At 60.6% G+C, this 16,931-nt stretch overlaps 1 protein-coding gene across 1 annotated transcript in view; it reads left to right on the top strand.

Annotated features, from left to right (window-relative positions):
* TNPO3 (transportin 3) overlaps positions 1–16,931 on the top strand; it is a 23,773-nt gene that overhangs the window by 2,369 nt on the left and 4,473 nt on the right. Inside the window, exons 2-16 of the mRNA XM_027701556.1 lie at positions 2,355–2,555; positions 3,174–3,247; positions 4,021–4,177; positions 5,627–5,770; positions 7,463–7,638; positions 8,625–8,763; positions 9,823–9,969; positions 10,640–10,747; positions 11,083–11,174; positions 11,994–12,133; positions 12,635–12,826; positions 14,502–14,593; positions 15,863–15,939; positions 16,173–16,233; positions 16,672–16,812. Of these exons, the coding sequence (XP_027557357.1) occupies positions 2,355–2,555; positions 3,174–3,247; positions 4,021–4,177; positions 5,627–5,770; positions 7,463–7,638; positions 8,625–8,763; positions 9,823–9,969; positions 10,640–10,747; positions 11,083–11,174; positions 11,994–12,133; positions 12,635–12,826; positions 14,502–14,593; positions 15,863–15,939; positions 16,173–16,233; positions 16,672–16,812 (1,941 nt within the window). The remainder of the gene's footprint in view (positions 1–2,354; positions 2,556–3,173; positions 3,248–4,020; positions 4,178–5,626; positions 5,771–7,462; positions 7,639–8,624; positions 8,764–9,822; positions 9,970–10,639; positions 10,748–11,082; positions 11,175–11,993; positions 12,134–12,634; positions 12,827–14,501; positions 14,594–15,862; positions 15,940–16,172; positions 16,234–16,671; positions 16,813–16,931) is intronic.

Here is a 16,931-nt window from a genome sequence, read left to right as displayed (position 1 = left end):
TTGGGGTGTCCCTGAGGTCCCTGGCAGGACAGGAGGGCTCAGGTTTGGGGTTGGGGTGTCCCTGAGGTCCCTGGCAGGACAGGAGGGCTCAGGTTTGGGTTTGGGGTGTCCCTGAGGTCCCTGGCAGGATGGGGGGTTCAGGTTTGTCCATCAGCCCCCCTGGCAGCCTCGTTCCTTGCCTTTGCTGCTGGTTATTCCCGGGAAATGGGGCCTGCAGTGGTGGAGCTTGCACAGCACTGGAGAGCTGGGCTGGAGGTGCACGTTGACCTAAATCCAAGGATTTGAGGATCCCTCAGCTGGGAGCCACGTGGAGGCTGGTTCCAGCCTGGCTGGGGCTTCCCTCCTGCAGAGGAACCATATTCCAGGTGGGATTGGCCCTGTCCCAGCTCTCTGAGCCTCCTGGCTGAGGGTTCCCTGCATCCCTGGTGTCTGGAGCCTTGGGAGAACGTGGATCCGTGGCTGTGAGCCGGGCCCTGGGGGTTTGGTGTGACCCGAAATGTGGGATTTGGGCTGCCAGGACACCGATGGAGATGACAAATTCCCGGGTCCCAAGGGTGCTGGTCACCCAATGCCCAAGGATGAGGCTGCTGGCCTCGGTCTGGGGGGGTTGTGTCGGGGGCCCTGGGCCAGGGAGGGACCCTGGGGGTCTGCTTGGGCACAGCCCGTGCTTGGGAAGCCCCCTGAGGCACTGGAAGGGCTCCAAGGCCTCCCTGGAGCCTTCCCTTCCCAAGGGATCCCCCAGCTCTCCCATCCCTCCATGGCAGAGGGGCTCCAGCCTCTCTGGGCTGGACATTTCTCTCAGGGCTGGGCATTTACTTCTCTCCTGACATTCCTTCAAGCTCTTCCCTGCCTGTCCTGCTGCCCTGTACACCTATTCCTGCTGAACCTTCCCTCAGAGTGGGATTTCCCTGGATATCACCCCAGCTCAGCGTGGTTGGAGCTGCCTGAGGGCGCTCAGCTCTCAGAGCTCTGGAATTCCTGGATGAGCTGTGGCTGGAAGCAGCTCCCTGTGGTCATTGGTGCTCAGGGCCATGAATAATTGTGCTGGCTCTGCTGAGTCAGTGGCTCCCGAGGGATTATCCCTGAGCTCTGGGGCTGCTTTGGGAGGATTTGGGTCCTGTGGCCACTGTTCCATCACTGCTGCTGTTCCATCCAAGCTGGGAATCATCTGCCTGTTCACAGAGAAAGGGTTTCATGGCAGGGCTTGGATTGTGGCTGTTGTAGGTGTTGAGCTTCTTAACTTTTTGTTTATCCCGAGCTGGGGAGTTTCCTGGTGGGGATAAATAAATCCAGAGGGGGTGTCTCCATCAGCAATGCCTCTGGGTTTTTCTCACTCCCTGTTAGAGGTTGTTACAGGTGAGTGTTGTGCCAGGAATAGCTGGGTCCATCAGGACCGGAGATGGGGTTTAGGGGTGCAGAGCTTTTATGTCCCACTGGTGGAGCTCAGGGAAGTCCTGAGAGAGGCTCTCAGAGATGAGGGCTGTGAAGCTCATGGACTTGGCTGAAGTTCTGTTCCCAGGTTTCCATGTCAGCTGGATTTGGGATTTTTAGCCACGCTGAACCCAAGAGTGGTGTTTGGGGAGCTCTTCCTTTCAGGGTGTGGTGTTTGTCCATCCGTGACTGTGGTTGGAACTGGCTTTACCTCCCCTAAGGGAAAAAAAGGAGGAATATCCCCCTCCTCCAGCCCTGTGACCTGCTGCCCTCATTTCCTCTCGGGAGGACTCTTGTGGAATCCCATACAGTGATTTTCCCAGTGATGACAGTGCTGGGGGTGGCAGCGTGGTGTGGGGGAATCATGGAATGGGTTGGGTGGGAAGGGACCTTAAAACCCACCCAGTGCCACCCCTGCCACGGGCAGGGACACCTTCCACCAGCCCAGGTTGCTCCAAGCCCCATCCAACCTGGCCTTGGACACTTCCAGGGATCCAGGGGCAGCCACAGCTTCTCTGGGCAACCTGGGCCAGGGCCTCCCCACCCTCCCAGCCAGGAATTCCTTCCCAATATCCCATCTCTCCCTGCCCTCTGGCACTGGGAAGCCATTCCCTGTGTCCTGTCCCTCCATGCCTTGTCCCCAGTCCCTCTCCAGCTCTCCTGGAGCCCCTTCAGGCCCTGCAAGGGGCTCTCAGCTCTCCCTGGAGCCTTCTCTGAACTTTCCCAGCTCTCCCAGCCTGGCTCCAGAGCAGAGGGGCTCCAGCCCTGGCAGCATCTCCTGGATGGGCTCCTCTGGACTCTCTGCAGCAGGACAGGGCTGTGTTCCCATGGGGGTCTGGGCTGTGTCTGCAGCCCCCTGACCCCACTGAGCCCTCGGGGCTGTTCCAGCCCTGCTCTCTGACCACGCCCTGGTTTTCCCACAGGTCCATGCCTGGGAGATCTCGGACCAGCTGCTGCAGATCCACCAGGATGTGGAGTCCTGCTACTTCGCGGCGCAGACCATGAAGATGAAGATCCAAACCTCCTTCTACGAGCTCCCCACGGATTCCCACGCCTCGCTCCGGGACTCTCTGCTATCCCACATCCAGAACTTGAAGGACCTGTCCCCGGTCATTGTCACCCAGGTGGGTGCTGGCAGGGGGAGGGAGCTGCTCACTCCAGGGCCACTGCTGGGCTGGAGACAGGGATGGCTGCTCCCTGCTCCCAGCCTGGCAGGGGATTGTTCTCCCTCCTTGGTTCCTTTTGTCACACCCGTTACTGAATCTTCCTTTGCTGTTTGGGAAGGAGCAGCAGCTCTTCCCGGGCTTTTCCCTGTGCTCTGCCATGAGGACCCAACCCAACAGCGCCCTGGGTGTCCAGGGGGATTTCTCTGCACTCTTCGCTCCCTTCCTTCCCATTATCCATACGTTCCTGGGGGCACGGAGGGATCTGGCACCTCCAGGCTGAGACCAGGGTGCCTGTCTGACTCCTGAGTACTCCAGGAGGGAATGTCACCCCTCAGGGTGTCACCACAGGGTTTGAGCACAGGCAGGGATGCTGGGGGTGGATCCTGGAGTTCCCTGCCCACGGGGATGGTGGAGGTGGATTCCAGAGTTCCCTGCCCACAGGGATGTTGGGGGTGGATTCCAGAGTTCCCTGCAGGCCCTTTCTCCCGGCACATGCCGGCCGTGCGCACACTGATCCATGTTTTCCATACTGATCCATGTTTTCCCCGCTGATCCATGTTTTCCCCACTCCCCCAGCTGGCTCTGGCCATCGCCGACCTGGCCCTGCAGATGGCTTCGTGGAAGGGCTGTGTGCAGACCCTGGTGGAGAAGTGAGTGCCCGTTCTGTCCCTGAGCTCGGGGTTGTTCCATGGGCATGTGGCAGGCGGGTGATCCCCTGTGGTCCATGGGAAGGAATTTCCCTCCCTGGATCCCTGCTGTTCGTGCCCGGGATGGTGTCAGGAGGGGCTGCCTGTGGCTCTGGAGCAGCTCTGTTCACGCTTCCCTGCTCCCAGCCCGGGACTCAGCGCTTTCCCTCATCCCTGCTTTGTTAGGGATGATCCCTCAGCCCCTGGCTTTGGCAGTGGTGGGGTGGAGCAGCGAGGCTGGGGCTGGTCGCTGTGGGGTGTCCCCAGGTGTCCCCCATGGAGCAGCGAGGCTGGGGCTGGTTGCTGTGGGGTGTCCCCAGGTGTCCCCCATGGAGCAGTGAGGCTGGGGCTGGTGGCTGTGGGGTGTCCCCAGGTGTCCCCACGGGGTGCCACACGCTGCTGCACAGTGACACTGACACTGAGGTGGCTCCCTGTCTGTCGGCAGCAGGGGGAGATGGGATTTGTCCAAGTGGTGGCCCTTGGACTCGTGGGCTGGGAAACCTTCTGTTGCTTCGCTGTTGGAAATCCTTGGGCTGAGCCATCCCGGAGACTCCTCTGGGCAGGGCTGTTCCCCGTGGCCAGGGCTGAGCCTCTGGAATCGTGGAGTCGTGGGATGGTTTGGGTGGGAAGGGACCCTAAAGCCCACCCAGCCCCAGCTCTCTCCGTGGGCCGGGATGTCCCCGTGGCTCTCCCTGTGCTGTCCCCCAGAGCTGAGGTGTCCCCCCCGTGCCCCCCAGGTACAGCAGTGATGTCACATCACTGCCGTTCCTGCTGGAGATCCTGACGGTGCTGCCCGAGGAGGTTCACAGCCGCTCCCTGCGCATCGGGGCCAACCGCCGCACCGAGATCATCGAGGACCTGGCCTACTACTCCAGCACCGTGGTGTCGCTGCTGGTGAGCTGCACACACCCAGCCACGGCCGGGGGAGCGTGGAATTGGCTGGGGTGGAGCCCACAGAGTCCAGCCCTTCCCCAGCACTGCCAACACCACCGGTCACCCGTGTCCCCAAGTGCCACGTCCACACGGCTGTGAAACCCCTTTGAAACCCACCCCTGCCCTGGGCAGCTGTGCCAGGGCTGGACAGCCCTTTCCAGGAAGGAATTTTCCCAATGTCCTGCCTAAATCTCCCCTGGCACAGCTTGAGGCTGTTTCCTCTTGTCCTGTGTTTCAGGACACGGAGCTGAGCTGTGTCCTCTGCTCAGCAGCAGCTCAGGTGTTGCTTGAGAAGATTCTGTTCCCCCATTCTGTGTTTATCCCAGAGGAGATCCCTGCCAGTGCCTCCACAGCCGCTGGGGCAGCCTGGCTCTGCCTGTTCCTGGGATGAGTTGTCTGAGCAAGTCCTCACTCAGTCTGAAACTCCCTTCACCTTCCTCGAGTCCCCACTCTGTGTTGTCCCCACAACCATCTCCAGCTTTTCCCGGGCCCCCTGGGATATCCTGGCTGTCACACTGCTGGCACAGGCAGTGTCACCTCTCTCCAGGATTGCCAAGGGCCAGACACTTGTGTTCCTGCTCCCCCTGCACCCCCCTGGAGCTTTCCTGAGCTCTCCCTCTCGATCCCAGCACAGGCATTTCTGCCACCTGCCTGAAGAGCCAAATTGACATTTTCTGTGTGGGATTTAAATGTCAAAATCCCTTTTTTCAGTTATGAAGGGGGGGGGTTAAAACAGTGTTCCAGGGGCTATGATGAGGTCCAACATTTCACCTTCAGGATTGAAGCATCAAGTGGGGAGAACGGATCTCTGGAAGCTCTCATGCAGGATTCCTGGGCCAATGCAGGGCATCTGGGATCCTTCTCCAGGCCCTGGCTGTCCACCTCTTCCCTTTTTCCCTGTGCCTGGCAAGGCTGGGGCTTCCCTTGGTGTGGATTTTGGGCAGGGCTGCTGGTGGTGCTGTGACCCAGCAGAGGCATTGGCCAGCGCTGGGAATGAGCTGCTGCCATCCCACATCCCTGCTCAGGCCTCAGGATGTCCCTCAGGATGTCCCTCAGGGCAGGTCTGGCCCTCAGCACCAGCTTCTCTCTGCAGGTGGTTTGTGGGGACAAGGATTAAATTGGGGTTTGTCACGTGTGAATATCCCTGATGGCTGTGAGGTGGTCTGAGAGAGGATCCTGCATGGGATGGGCTGGGAATGAGGAAAACACTCCAACTGCTCTTTCTGCTCCTGTGACAGCAGCTGGAGCTGACAGAGGGTCTTGGCTCTGTCCCTCCCTCTTGACAATCCAGGGCTGCTGGAGAGGGGGACATTGAGAGCAGCCTGCTTTGGAATGTTCTCCTGTGGCCCCTGGAGGATGTTCCTGTTGTTTTGCTGTGGATCCTCCTGAAGGGTTCTCCTGCCCCCACAGGTGACGTGTGTGGAGAAGGCAGGGAACGAGGAGAAGATGCTCATCAAAATCTTCCGGTGCCTGGGGAGCTGGTTCAACCTGGGTGTCCTGGACAGCACCTTCATGGCCAACAGCAAGTTGCTGTCCCTCCTCTTCGAGGTGCTGGTGAGTGTTTCCTGGGGACTGGGGGGTACCAGGTGGGGGCACTGGGGAATCCCAGCAGGACTGGGGGGGTTCTCCCCTCCTGTGTCAGGTAGGGACCCTCTGATTCCCTCTGGGCCGGGCCCAGCCCTGTGGAGTGGGTGTTCCCTCTCTGCTGGGCAGTGCAGGCTGGGAAGTGTCCCTGCCCATGAAGTGGCACGTGGGGTTTGCCACCCTCATGTTTGGGTATCGCTGGGTCTGGGCGTCAGAAGCGTCTGTTGGGGAGCAAACTGTGTCCGTGTGATGCTCAAATCAGGAGGGTTGGGGTTGTGTTGTTTTCCTTCCAGATTGTCAGTAAAACAATATTCCTTTTCTGACACTTTCTCCATGGAAAATCACCTCCCAGAGGTGTTTGGGTGGGGGTGTTTTGTCCAGCTGAGTATGAAGAGCTGGAGGTGTGGAGAATCCGTGCCCTGGGCCAGGGCAGGCAGGGAATGGAGCCATGGAGGAACTGAGGTTTCTGCTGCAGCCAGGGATGGACAGACAGTCCATCCTCCCCCTCTCCCACAGGATCCCTTGTTTGCATGATTCAGTCAATGACAATGAGGACTCCCAAGGGATAGACAGTATCCATGCAGGATCCTGCTTGGAGCCACCCCCAGGACAGGCCGTGGGGCTCAGCAGCTTCTTCAGTGTGTTAACAACACTTTAAATCAGACATTTTTCTTTCCTCCCTTCCCACCTCCAGTGGCACCAGGAATTGTTTCCCCAGTCCAGGGACTTCTCATTCAAAAGGACTCGAAAGAGTCTCTGCTCCTTTGTTTTCTCCCTGTTTTCTCCTTCCTCCTTCTCAGCATGTCCTGTCTCCTGGCTGGGGCTCCAGGGAGCTGGGAAAGTGCCTGTAAATCCCTCTCACACAGTCACCACTCCCAAAATTCAGTGACCCCCCCCAGACCATCCCTGGTCAATATTCCACACGTGCTTGTGGCAAACGCTGTCTCTGTGCCCACCGAGGGCTCCCCAGTTCCCATCCCTCTGAGTGGGAGTGGTGGCTCTGTGCCCAGCCAGGTGGTGAACAGCGTGCTGGTTTCCTTGCTCTGGAGCTGCCCTGGGTTCCAGCTGGTGTTTCACTCCTGTGTTTGCCAGGGAAGCCGCTGGGGTCTCTTGGAAAGGGTCAGTTTGACCTGCAGTGGCCAGGGGAGCAGCTTGCAGGGCTGGTGGGGGTCAGCTGTGGGGGCTGTGGCTGTGCAGGGCTTCTGCCAAATGTTTCCATAGAATCCTTTGGGTTGGAACAGACCTCCAAGGTCAAATCCGAGCATTTGGGGAACAACAAGAACAAAAACCTGAGGGTTTTGTTACTGTCTGATTTCGTGTTATATTTGGGGCAGCGGAAGGGCAGCTCCGATCTCTGCTCTGGTGACCAGGACAGGACCCAGGGAAGGGCTGGAGCTGTGCCAGGGCAGGGTCAGGTTGGATCTCAGGACAAGATCCTTCCCCCAGAGGATGATTGGGCACTGCCCAGGCTCCCCAGGGAATGGGCACAGCCCCAAGGCTGCCAGAGCTCAGGGAGTGTTTGGACAGCGCTCTCAGGGACAGGGGGGGATTGTTGGGGTGTCTGTGCAGGGCCAGGGGTTGGATCAATGATCCCAGTGGGTCCCTTCCAGCTCAGGATATTCCCTGATTCCTTGATAACCACTGGGCTCCTGTGTCTTGCAGCAACAGGACAAGACCTCATCCAACCTGCACGAGGCAGCGTCGGACTGCGTGTGCTCAGCCCTCTACGCCATCGAGAACGTGGAGACCAACCTGCCACTGGCCCTGCAGCTCTTCCAGGGCGTCCTCACCCTCGAGAGTGCCTATCACATGGCTGTGGCCCGGGAGGACCTGGACAAGTGAGGGACAGGGACGGGGATGGGGACCTGTGAGGGACGGGCAGGGCAGCACTGACCCTGCTGGGGCTGCGTCAGCTCCAAACCAGTGCCAGGAGCACCAGCAGCGGTGGGGCTGGGCCAGGGCCTGTCCCTGCACTTGAGGGGTCACACCCTGAATCCTGGGGGCAGTTCTGGGCACCTCCCGACAGGAGAGACGTTGAGGGGCTGGAGGATGTGCAGGGAAGGGTCTGGAGCAGCAGGAGCGGCTGAGGGAGCTGGGGGGGCTCAGCCTGGAGAAAAGGGATTTCATCTTCAGGAACTTCAGCCCCCAGACTGAGTTGATGCCTGGCAGCTGTTCCACACAGGGGCATCCTGGGTTTGTTGTTGGAAATAGGTTTATGTCTCTGTGTTCTGCCCCGTGGCCCCTCCGGGGGCTGGGCAGGACTGAGCTGTGTCGCAGTGACACCCTCAGCCCTGACACCTGGCACTGGGCGTTTGGAGAAGTACGAGACCAACATTGCAGCAAATTTGCTTATTGGAGCCCCGTGTTTGCACCAACTTCCCCTGGTTCTGCTGATGAAGCAGAAGTTGGGGTTTCTCACTCCGGCCAAGGCTCCGGACATGTTCCGACCCAGCCCTGCCCTGTGCTGGGGTATTGGCCCCTGAGGGTGATCCAGCCCCTGAGGGTGATCTGGTCCCTGATGGTGATCCAGCCCATGAGGGTGATCCAGCCCATGAGGGTGATCCAGCCCATGAGGGTGATCCAGGCCCTGGGGGTGATCCAGGCCCTGGTGTGATCCAGGCCCTGAGGGTCATCCAGGCCCTGGGGGTGATCTGACCTCTGAGGGTGATCCAGGCCCTGAGGGTCATCCAGGCCCTGGTGTGATCCAACCCCTGATGGTGATCCAGGCCCTAAGGGTGATCTGACCCCTGAGGGTGATCTGACCCCTTTGGTGATGCAGCCCCTGAGGGTGCTGTGCCCCCAGCCCTGTGCTCTCCCTCCCCAGGGTGCTCAATTACTGCCGTGTGTTCACCGAGCTGTGCGAGACGTTCCTGGATAAGATCGTGTGCACCCCGGGGCAGGGCCTGGGCGACCTGCGGACGCTGGAGCTGCTGCTCATCTGCGCGGGGCACCCGCAGTATGAGGTGAGGGGGGTGCAGCCACGTGTCCCTCTGCTCACCTCATCCCAAATCCCACCCTCCAGGGCCGGCTCCAAGGGGGAGATCTCGCTCTTCTGTCTCCACATGCTCGAGGCTTTGGTTCCTGTGAGCTGTGGCTCTGGAACACCTGCTCTGTGCTCGTGGGCAGGACTCTGGCTTAGCTGCCCCTTCCCAGCACCCTGGATGTCTGGGACTGCCAGCACAGCCCTGAAAACCCTGTTAGTGCTTTCCCACGTGTTAAAGTCGAGCTTGCTGGGGATTTGTGGCTTCTGGGAACTTTGACCTGTGAGTGACTGAAATGTTGGTTCATCAGCATCAAAGCTCCCACCCTGCCTTAGGTACAGACCACGTTGTTAAGGCTTGGTCTCTTTTTATCCTTTATTTAATTCTTTATCCTTTTATTCTTCCCAAACTGTTAGTTCACTCCCAGTAGCTGATCCCTGCCTGTGTTGTGCGTGGCTCATTTGCCATGGAAGGTGCAGAGCTGTGCCCCAACAGGCCCCGAGCACTCACTGCAGTCCCTCGGACCCTTTTCCTCCCTTCCCAGCTCTGTTAAGCTCAGTTTTCCTCGGCTACAACCTCGTCCTGTGCCAGCGGTGCTGAGGGGGCCATGGAGCTCTGCAGCTGCTCCTGACCAAGGCTGCACTTGTGGTTTTTGTGCAATAACCACACAATAAATAAAAGAACCCACAACAAAGGGGCTGTGGAGCAGTGTCTTCTCCAGCTTGAGCTGCTCCCGGAGCCGTGGGCCCTGCTCCAGGGCAGCCCCGGGTCAGAGGAGAGGCTTTGGCTTCCGAGGGCTGGGGCAGATGTTCCGTGTGACCTGGGGGGTTCCAAACCCTTTATTGAGTGACAGGCAGAGAAATGGGTGGATCTGGGGGAGCTGGTCCCCTTGTCACCATCGTGTGACGCAGCAGCACCGATGGAGATCTGTGGCACCATCACTGCCAGCCCCCAGGGAGGGTTCCTCCCTTGGGAGCCCCGGCAGAGCGGGGAAAAAATGTGCTGCTGGTAACAAAACGCTGGATTTCTCTTTCCAAACAGGTGGTAGAAATTTCCTTTAATTTCTGGTACCGACTGGGGGAGCACCTGTACAAGACAGACGACGCCGTCATCCACAGCATCTTCAAAGCCTACATCCAGCGCCTGCTCCACGCGCTGGCCCGGCACTGCCAGCTCGACTCCGACCACGTACGGTCCCTCTGGGACAGCTGGGGTGGTGGGATGTGTCCTGGGATGTGTGTGTCCCTTTGGAACAACCGGGGCAGGGGATGTGTCCCTGGGATGTGTGTGTCCCCTCTGGAACAGCCAGGACAGTGGGATGTGTGTGTCCCTCTGGAACAGCCGGGGCAGTGGGATGTGTCTGGCTGTACTGCTGCATGCCGGGGGCTCTCTGGAGCCCTGGAGCTCTGCAGGGCAGCGTCCTGTGCTTGCAGCAGTTCCAGGGAGCAGTGAGAGGGGTTAAATGTGCTGCATTCAACCTCTCTGTCAGTCAGTTCTTGCTTGGCCGCCTTGTCCCTGCTCGGGGCAGTTTTGTTGGGATGGAGCTTGCACGGCTGGCCAGACACAGTGCTGGCATCTTCCTCTGGGGAGTGTGGGATGTTTTATCCTCCTTCCCTCTCCTCCTCAGCTCTCATCCCCTTGCTTCCCATCCCTTCCTGTGCCTGTCAGAGCAGGAATACACAGCGTGTGCTCAGGCTGGTCACGTTTTCCTTGGGCCCAGCTCTCCAATCCCTCGGGCAGGCCGGTCTGGGATGGGAGGGCAGGAGTGATGGAGCTCCTTAAAACTGGCTGCGGCTGAATGGGAATCCGAATTCCCCTGAGCTGCCCCCATCCCTGTGCTCTCCCTCCTCTCCCTCAGGAGGGTGTCCCGGAGGAGACAGACGACTTCGGGGAGTTCCGGATGCGCGTCTCGGACCTGGTGAAAGACCTGATCTTCCTGGTGGGCTCCGTGGAGTGTTTTGCTCAGGTGGGTTTGAGGGAGTGTTGTGAGGTGTGGGCACATCCCACGGGAGGTCACCGAGCCCTGGTGGCCCTTGGGCTGGGAGCAGGTCACACACATCTCCTCCTGCACAGGGAAGTGTGTGTGGGGAACTTGTCAGGGAGAGCAGGAGGTGTGGGAGCAGCAGGAGGGGGTGGGAGGGGGCTGAGGATTTTGGGTTTGGAGGGTGAGGGGGTTGAGGACCAGGGGGCTTGGTGGGTGGAGGGGGGGGGCTGTGGAGTGAGGCCACCTCACGGGGTGGGGTTGGTGGCCGGACTCCCCCGGGTTTGTGGCCTCCCAAGTGACCACTCCCCCCCTCCCAGCTCTACGCCACCCTGAAGGATGGGAACCCGCCCTGGGAGGTGACGGAAGCCGTGCTCTTCATCATGGCCTCCATAGCCAAGAGCGTCGACCAGTGAGTGCTGACAGCCCACCCGGGCCTGGGGCTGCCTCGGTGTGACAGAGACAGCACAGATATCCCAAGGACATTCCCATTCCTGGGAGTGTCCCAGGCCGGGTTGGATGGGGCTTGGAGCAACCTGGGCTAGTGGAAGGTGTCCCTGCCCATGGCAGGGGGTGAGACTGGATGGGCTCTAAGGTCCTTCCCAGCCCAGACCATTCCTTGTGGATCCTTCCATTTCTGGGTAGACTTTTCCTAGATGTCTTTATGGAAGGTTAAATCACTGGAAGTGTTTTTCCTCCCCTGTTATTGGAAGCCTTGGACCGGTGACGCCCGGGGCAGTGAGTGCAGCAAGTCCTGGGCACTGCCAGCTGTGTGACAGCCTGGCTGGCCTTCACTGGGCTGGAAATGCTGTTCCTTCCTTCCCTGGGAGGCTGGGAATGCTGTCCTTCCCTTCCCTGGGCCCTGGGATTGCCATTCCTCCCTTCCCTGGGAGCTGGGGGAGTCACCTCTGTCCCTGCACATCACCAGCTCCCCTTATCTGTGTGAAGGCTCATTCTATCCCGTTCCTTGTTCCCGGGAGCGCTGCCTTGGAGCACTGGGGACTCTGCTCCCACCAGCTTGTCCCACAAGGCTCCGCTCTGGGATCACCCCATCACCCCCTCCCGCACTGGAACGGGCAGTTCCCATGGGATTAATGCCCCTCGTCCTCATGCCCGGCTCTCCTGGAGGGGTTCGGTGTTCCCTGTGCCGTGTGTGTCCGGATCCCGGCTCCAGCAACCCCTCCCAGCCCACGTGGCGGCTCCGGGGGCTCATCCGGCGCCTTTCCCGCAGGGAGAACAACCCGACGCTGGTGGAGGTGCTGGAGGGGGTGGTGAGGCTGCCCGAGTCGGTGCACACGGCCGTGCGCTACACCAGCATCGAGCTGGTGGGAGAGATGAGCGAGGTGGTGGACAGGAACCCGCAGTTCCTGGGTGAGTGCCACTGTGCCCGCCAAACCCTGACCCCCTGTACCCATCAGGTACCCATCAGGTCTGCAGATCTGTGCTTGGGTACCTGATAAAAGGGCCCTGTGACCGCCCCCCTGACCCCGTGTCCCCGCACATCCCGTGCTCGGGTACCTGATAAAAGGGCCCTGTGACCACCCCCCTGACCCCATGCACCCATCAGGTACCCGTGTCTGCACATCCCATGCTCGGATAACTGATGAAGGGGCTCTGTGACGACACCCCTGCCCCTGTGTCCCCGCAGATCCCGTGCTCAGGTCCCTGATAAAAGGGCCCTGTGACCACCCCCCTGACCCCCTGTACCCATCAGGTACCCATCAGGTACCTGTGTCTGCAGATCCCATGCTCGGGTACCTGATAAAAGGGCCCTGTGACCGCCCCCCTGACCCCATGTCCCCGCAGATCCCGTACTCGGGTCCCTGATAAGAGGGCCCTGTGACTGCCCCCCTGACCCTGTTGTCCTCACAGATCCCGTGCTGGGGTACCTGATGAAGGGGCTCTGTGACCGGCGCCTGGCGTCGGCCGCCGCCAAGGCCATCCACAACATCTGCTCCGTGTGCCGGGACCACATGGCCCAGCACTTCTCCGGCCTCCTGGAGATCGCCCGCGCCCTCGACTCCTTCGCCCTGTCCCCCGAGGCCGCCGTGGGGCTGCTCAAGGGTGGGTATGGCAGGGATGGGGATCCCGGGGTCGGCAGGGGGGGCTGCGGGGTCAGGGGGGATCCATGGGATCTGCTGGGGTGTCCGTGGGGATCTGCTGGGGTGTCTGTGGGATCTGCTGGGATGTCCATTTGGATCCGCTGGAGTGTCCATGGGGATCTGCTGGGGTGTCCATGGGATCTACTGGGGTGTCCATGGGATCTGCTGGGGTGTCCATGGGGATCTGCTGGAGTGTCCATGGGATCTGCTGGGGTGTCCATGGGGAACTGCTGGAGTGTCCACGGGGATCTGCAGGGTCGGGGGGTGTATCCATGGGATCTGCTGGGGTGTCCATGGGATCTGCTGGGGTGTCCATTGGGATCTGCTGGGGTGTCCATGGGGATCTGCTGGGATGTCCATGGGGAACTGCCAGGATATCTGTGGGGAACTGCCAGGATATCCATGCTGGGATCTGCAGGGGTGTTCATGGGGAACTGCTGCGGTGTCCATGGGAACTGCTGAGGTATCCATGGGATCTGCTCGGGTGTGCACAGGGAACTGCCAGGGTATCCATGGGCTCTGCTGAGGTGTCCATGGGGGACTGTTGGGATGTCCATGGAGCTGTGCTGGGGTGTCCATGGAGAACTGCTGGGGTATCCAGGATTCAGAATGTTGAACCCTGTCCTCACAGGGTTTGTCCCAATGTGCCCTGAGCCACATTCCACGTTCAGAGTCTCCTCAGCAGCTCCCTTGGGGCAGGAGACAGAAATAAATCCTTTGGGATTGGTAACTGTCCCCATCCTGTGGAGCATCTCTGGGCTGGACATATGGGAAGAACACATGGGAAATGTTCCCAGCCAGGCTGGCAGTGGGTCAGTGCTTCATCCATACAGGGGGAATCAGCTGCTGGACACAGAGGGTGGAGAATCAGGAGTGTTGGTGATTTTAGAGAATTGGGGCCCAAGAATGGAGGTTTTAACTCCAGTTTGCACTCGGAGCATTGGCATCTCACTGAGCATCGGGCACTGTGTGCCTCTTCAGCCACGGCTGGTTTGGGGGATGTGCCTTAAATATTCCCAATGGATTCACGTGCCACTGGAGCCGTTAACCCAGAGCAGCTCTGGAGCGTGTGCCAGGGAGCCTTCCCGGGGCTGTGCTGCCCCTGGAGACACAACTCCCGCTGTTCCACTGCTGTGCAGTCCTGTCTGGATGCAGCAGCACCAGCAGAGCTTCTCCTCTCCTTCCCAAAGGGCTTGCTGCCCCTCCCTTAGAGCCACGCCAGGAATTCCTGAGCCAGGGAGATGTTCCCCCGGCGCCGTTGGCACCGCAGCAGCCCCGGGAATGCCAGAGCCGGGCTGTGCCACGGCTGCCCATGGGAGAGTGGGAGCGGCTCAGCACTCCTCGTGTTCCATGGCTGGGAGCCCTGAAACACCTTCACTGGAACTTCCCGGGACCCCGTGGTGCTGCTGGGCAGGCACAGGGACACTGTGGGGACATTCCAGGGGGTCCAGCTGTGCTCGTGGTGTCCGTCTGCCCGTCCGTGTCCCTCACGTTGGCATCGCTGCCCGTCCTGCTGGTTCAACCATGGGGAAACTCTCCCGGTCCCTGCCCTCTCCCGGAGCTGTTGTGTTTGGGAATGTCATCACCCCCCGCTCCCCGTGCCGTGTCCCTGCTCCTGAGCCCCCCTGTCCTTGCAGGGACGGCGCTGGTGCTGGCCCGGCTGCCCCTGGAGAAGATCTCGGAGTGTCTGAGTGAGCTCTGCGCCGTGCAGGTGCTGGCACTCAAGAAGGTGAGTCCAGACGGGGGCAGTGGGGACAGCTGGGAGGGGACAGTGGGGACAGCTGTGAGGGGACAGTGGGGACAGTGGGGACAGCTGGGAGGGGACAGCAGGGACAGTGGGGACAGTGGGGATGGCAGCTGAGAGGGGACAGCAGGGACAGTGGGGATAGCTGGGAGGGGACAGTGGGGACAGCTGGGAGGGGACAGCAGGGACAGTGGGGATGGCAGCTGGGAGGGGACAGCAGGGACAGTGGGACAGCAGCTGGGAGGGGACAGTGGGGACAGCTGGGAGGGGACAGTGGGGACAGTGGGACAGCAGCTGGGAGGGGACAGCTGGGACAGTGGGGATGGCAGCTGGGAGGGGACAGCAGCTGCCCAGGCCCCGACACTGCCACAGCAACTGTGTCCTCAGAGCCAGAGGTGTATCCTGGAGGCACGACATTGTTTGGGTTGGAAAAGCCCCTAGAGTAGAGCCTGTCGAGTCCAATGTGTCCCCAAGGCCACCACTGACCCCTGTCCCAAAGTGCCACATCCACACGGCTTTGAAATCCCCCCAGGGATGGGGACTCCACTCCTGCTCTGGGCAGCTGTGCCAGGGCTGGACAACCCTTTCCCTGAAGGAGTTTTCCCAATATGCAACCTGACCCTGCCCTGGTGCAGCTTGAGGCTGTTTCCTCTCACCCTGTGCTTTGTTCCCTGGGAGCAGAGCCCAGCCCTCTCACAGGATGAGTCCAGGACCAAGCCCATCCCTAGGGGCCCAGTTGGGATGAGCACCAAGCTGGTGGTGTGTGCTGTGTTACATGGAAGGAGAATGATCCCTGGAAATCAGTTTCTGTGCCAGGAGCCTTCCTGACCCCACTGTCATGGGCAGCTTCCACCCTGTCTCTCCAGGATGGAAATCAACTTCCATGTGGGACACAGGGCCCCAAAAGGTCATGTTCTGTCCCAGAACTCCGTTGACCTGAGTGACCTTTCCATGCAGACCCAGGAGAACAGAGCAGAAATCTCAGGATGGCAGGAGGAGGGAGGGAAGGAAGCCTCAGGAAGGGGATGTGCCTGTGGTTCTGGGGAGCTCCTCCCACTGCCTCGGCCCTTGGCTGGCTCCTTCCACCTCCCACCCTGCTCCTCTGAGACCCCAGGGAATGGGCTCTGGAGGGGACCCAGGGAGAAGCCTCCGAGCTGTCAGAGGCTGCCTCTGTGTGTGGCCAAGACCAGCTGTGCTCCCTGGAGCAGGGCTGCCCGTGGTCCTGAAATCCCATCCTTTTCCCTTGATTTCCAGCTGCTCTCTCAGGAGCCGAGCAATGGCCTCTCCTCAGACCCCACAGTGCCCCTGGATCGACTCGCCGTCATCTTCAGGTGAGGAAGGAGGAGCTGGGGCACATCTGGGGCAGAGCTGCTCCCCTGAGCCCTGACCCTGAGTCTGTGCCAGCTCCTCCTCCCCAGCCCATGGGCAATGGGCTGGAAGCTGCTGATTCCCCAAGTTCCAGCTCTTGACCCCCCCGAGCCTGTTCCTGGTCCCCTTCCTGCGGCTCCAACCTGTTTCCTCTGCTTTGATCCCAACCCCCCTTAATCCTTGGCTGTTCCCACAGACACACCAACCCCATTGTCGAGAACGGCCAGGTCCACCCGTGCCAAAAAGTCATTCAGGAGGTGCGTGGGAGCAGCTGGGATTTGGGGAGGGGGCTTTGGGGGGTGTCATACAGGGTCACTGTCCCTGGGTGTTGGCAGATCCACGTGTCCGATGGTGCCTCTGCCCAGGGGAGAGGAGCTGGGGAGTGTTGTCCCATCCCTCCTGGAATCAGGGACTGGGGAGCGTGGGGGGAAATTTGGGTCTTCCACTCCCTGGAAGGGGCCCTGGGTGTCAGGTCTCTGATTTCCCTGGAAGGGGCCCTGGGTGTCAGGTCTCTGATTTCCCTGATCCTGTTTGTGCTGCACCAGAGCAGACAAACTGCTCCAGGCTCCCTGGAAAGCTCCTGTTCTCCCGCAGCCTCCTGCCCGCGCTGGGATTTGGGTGTTTTGGGGATGGGGAGGGAGTTGGAGGGTGTGTCCCGGGGTGGGGTGTGACCCTTCCCACCTGTCCATGCCCAGATCTGGCCGGTGCTGTCGGAGACCCTGAACAAGCACAGTGCCGACAACCGGATTGTGGAGCGCTGCTGCCGCTGCCTGCGCTTCGCCGTGCGCTGCGTCGGCAAGGGCTCGGCTGCACTGCTGCAGCCCCTCGTCACACAGGTACCCACCGGGCACCCACGGGGCACGGGGGCACTGCTGGCACCGGGGGGGACACGGGGACACGGCTGGCACGGGGACACTGCTGACATGGGGGACTGGGGACACTGCTGACACGGGGG

Source organism: Neopelma chrysocephalum, unplaced genomic scaffold, assembly GCF_003984885.1.
Source record: "Neopelma chrysocephalum unplaced genomic scaffold, ASM398488v2 Primary Assembly neopelma1_162, whole genome shotgun sequence".
NCBI classification, from domain to species: domain Eukaryota; kingdom Metazoa; phylum Chordata; class Aves; order Passeriformes; family Pipridae; genus Neopelma; species Neopelma chrysocephalum.
Note: the sequence above shows the minus strand (reverse complement) of the source record. Positions and strands in the feature narration are given on the sequence as shown.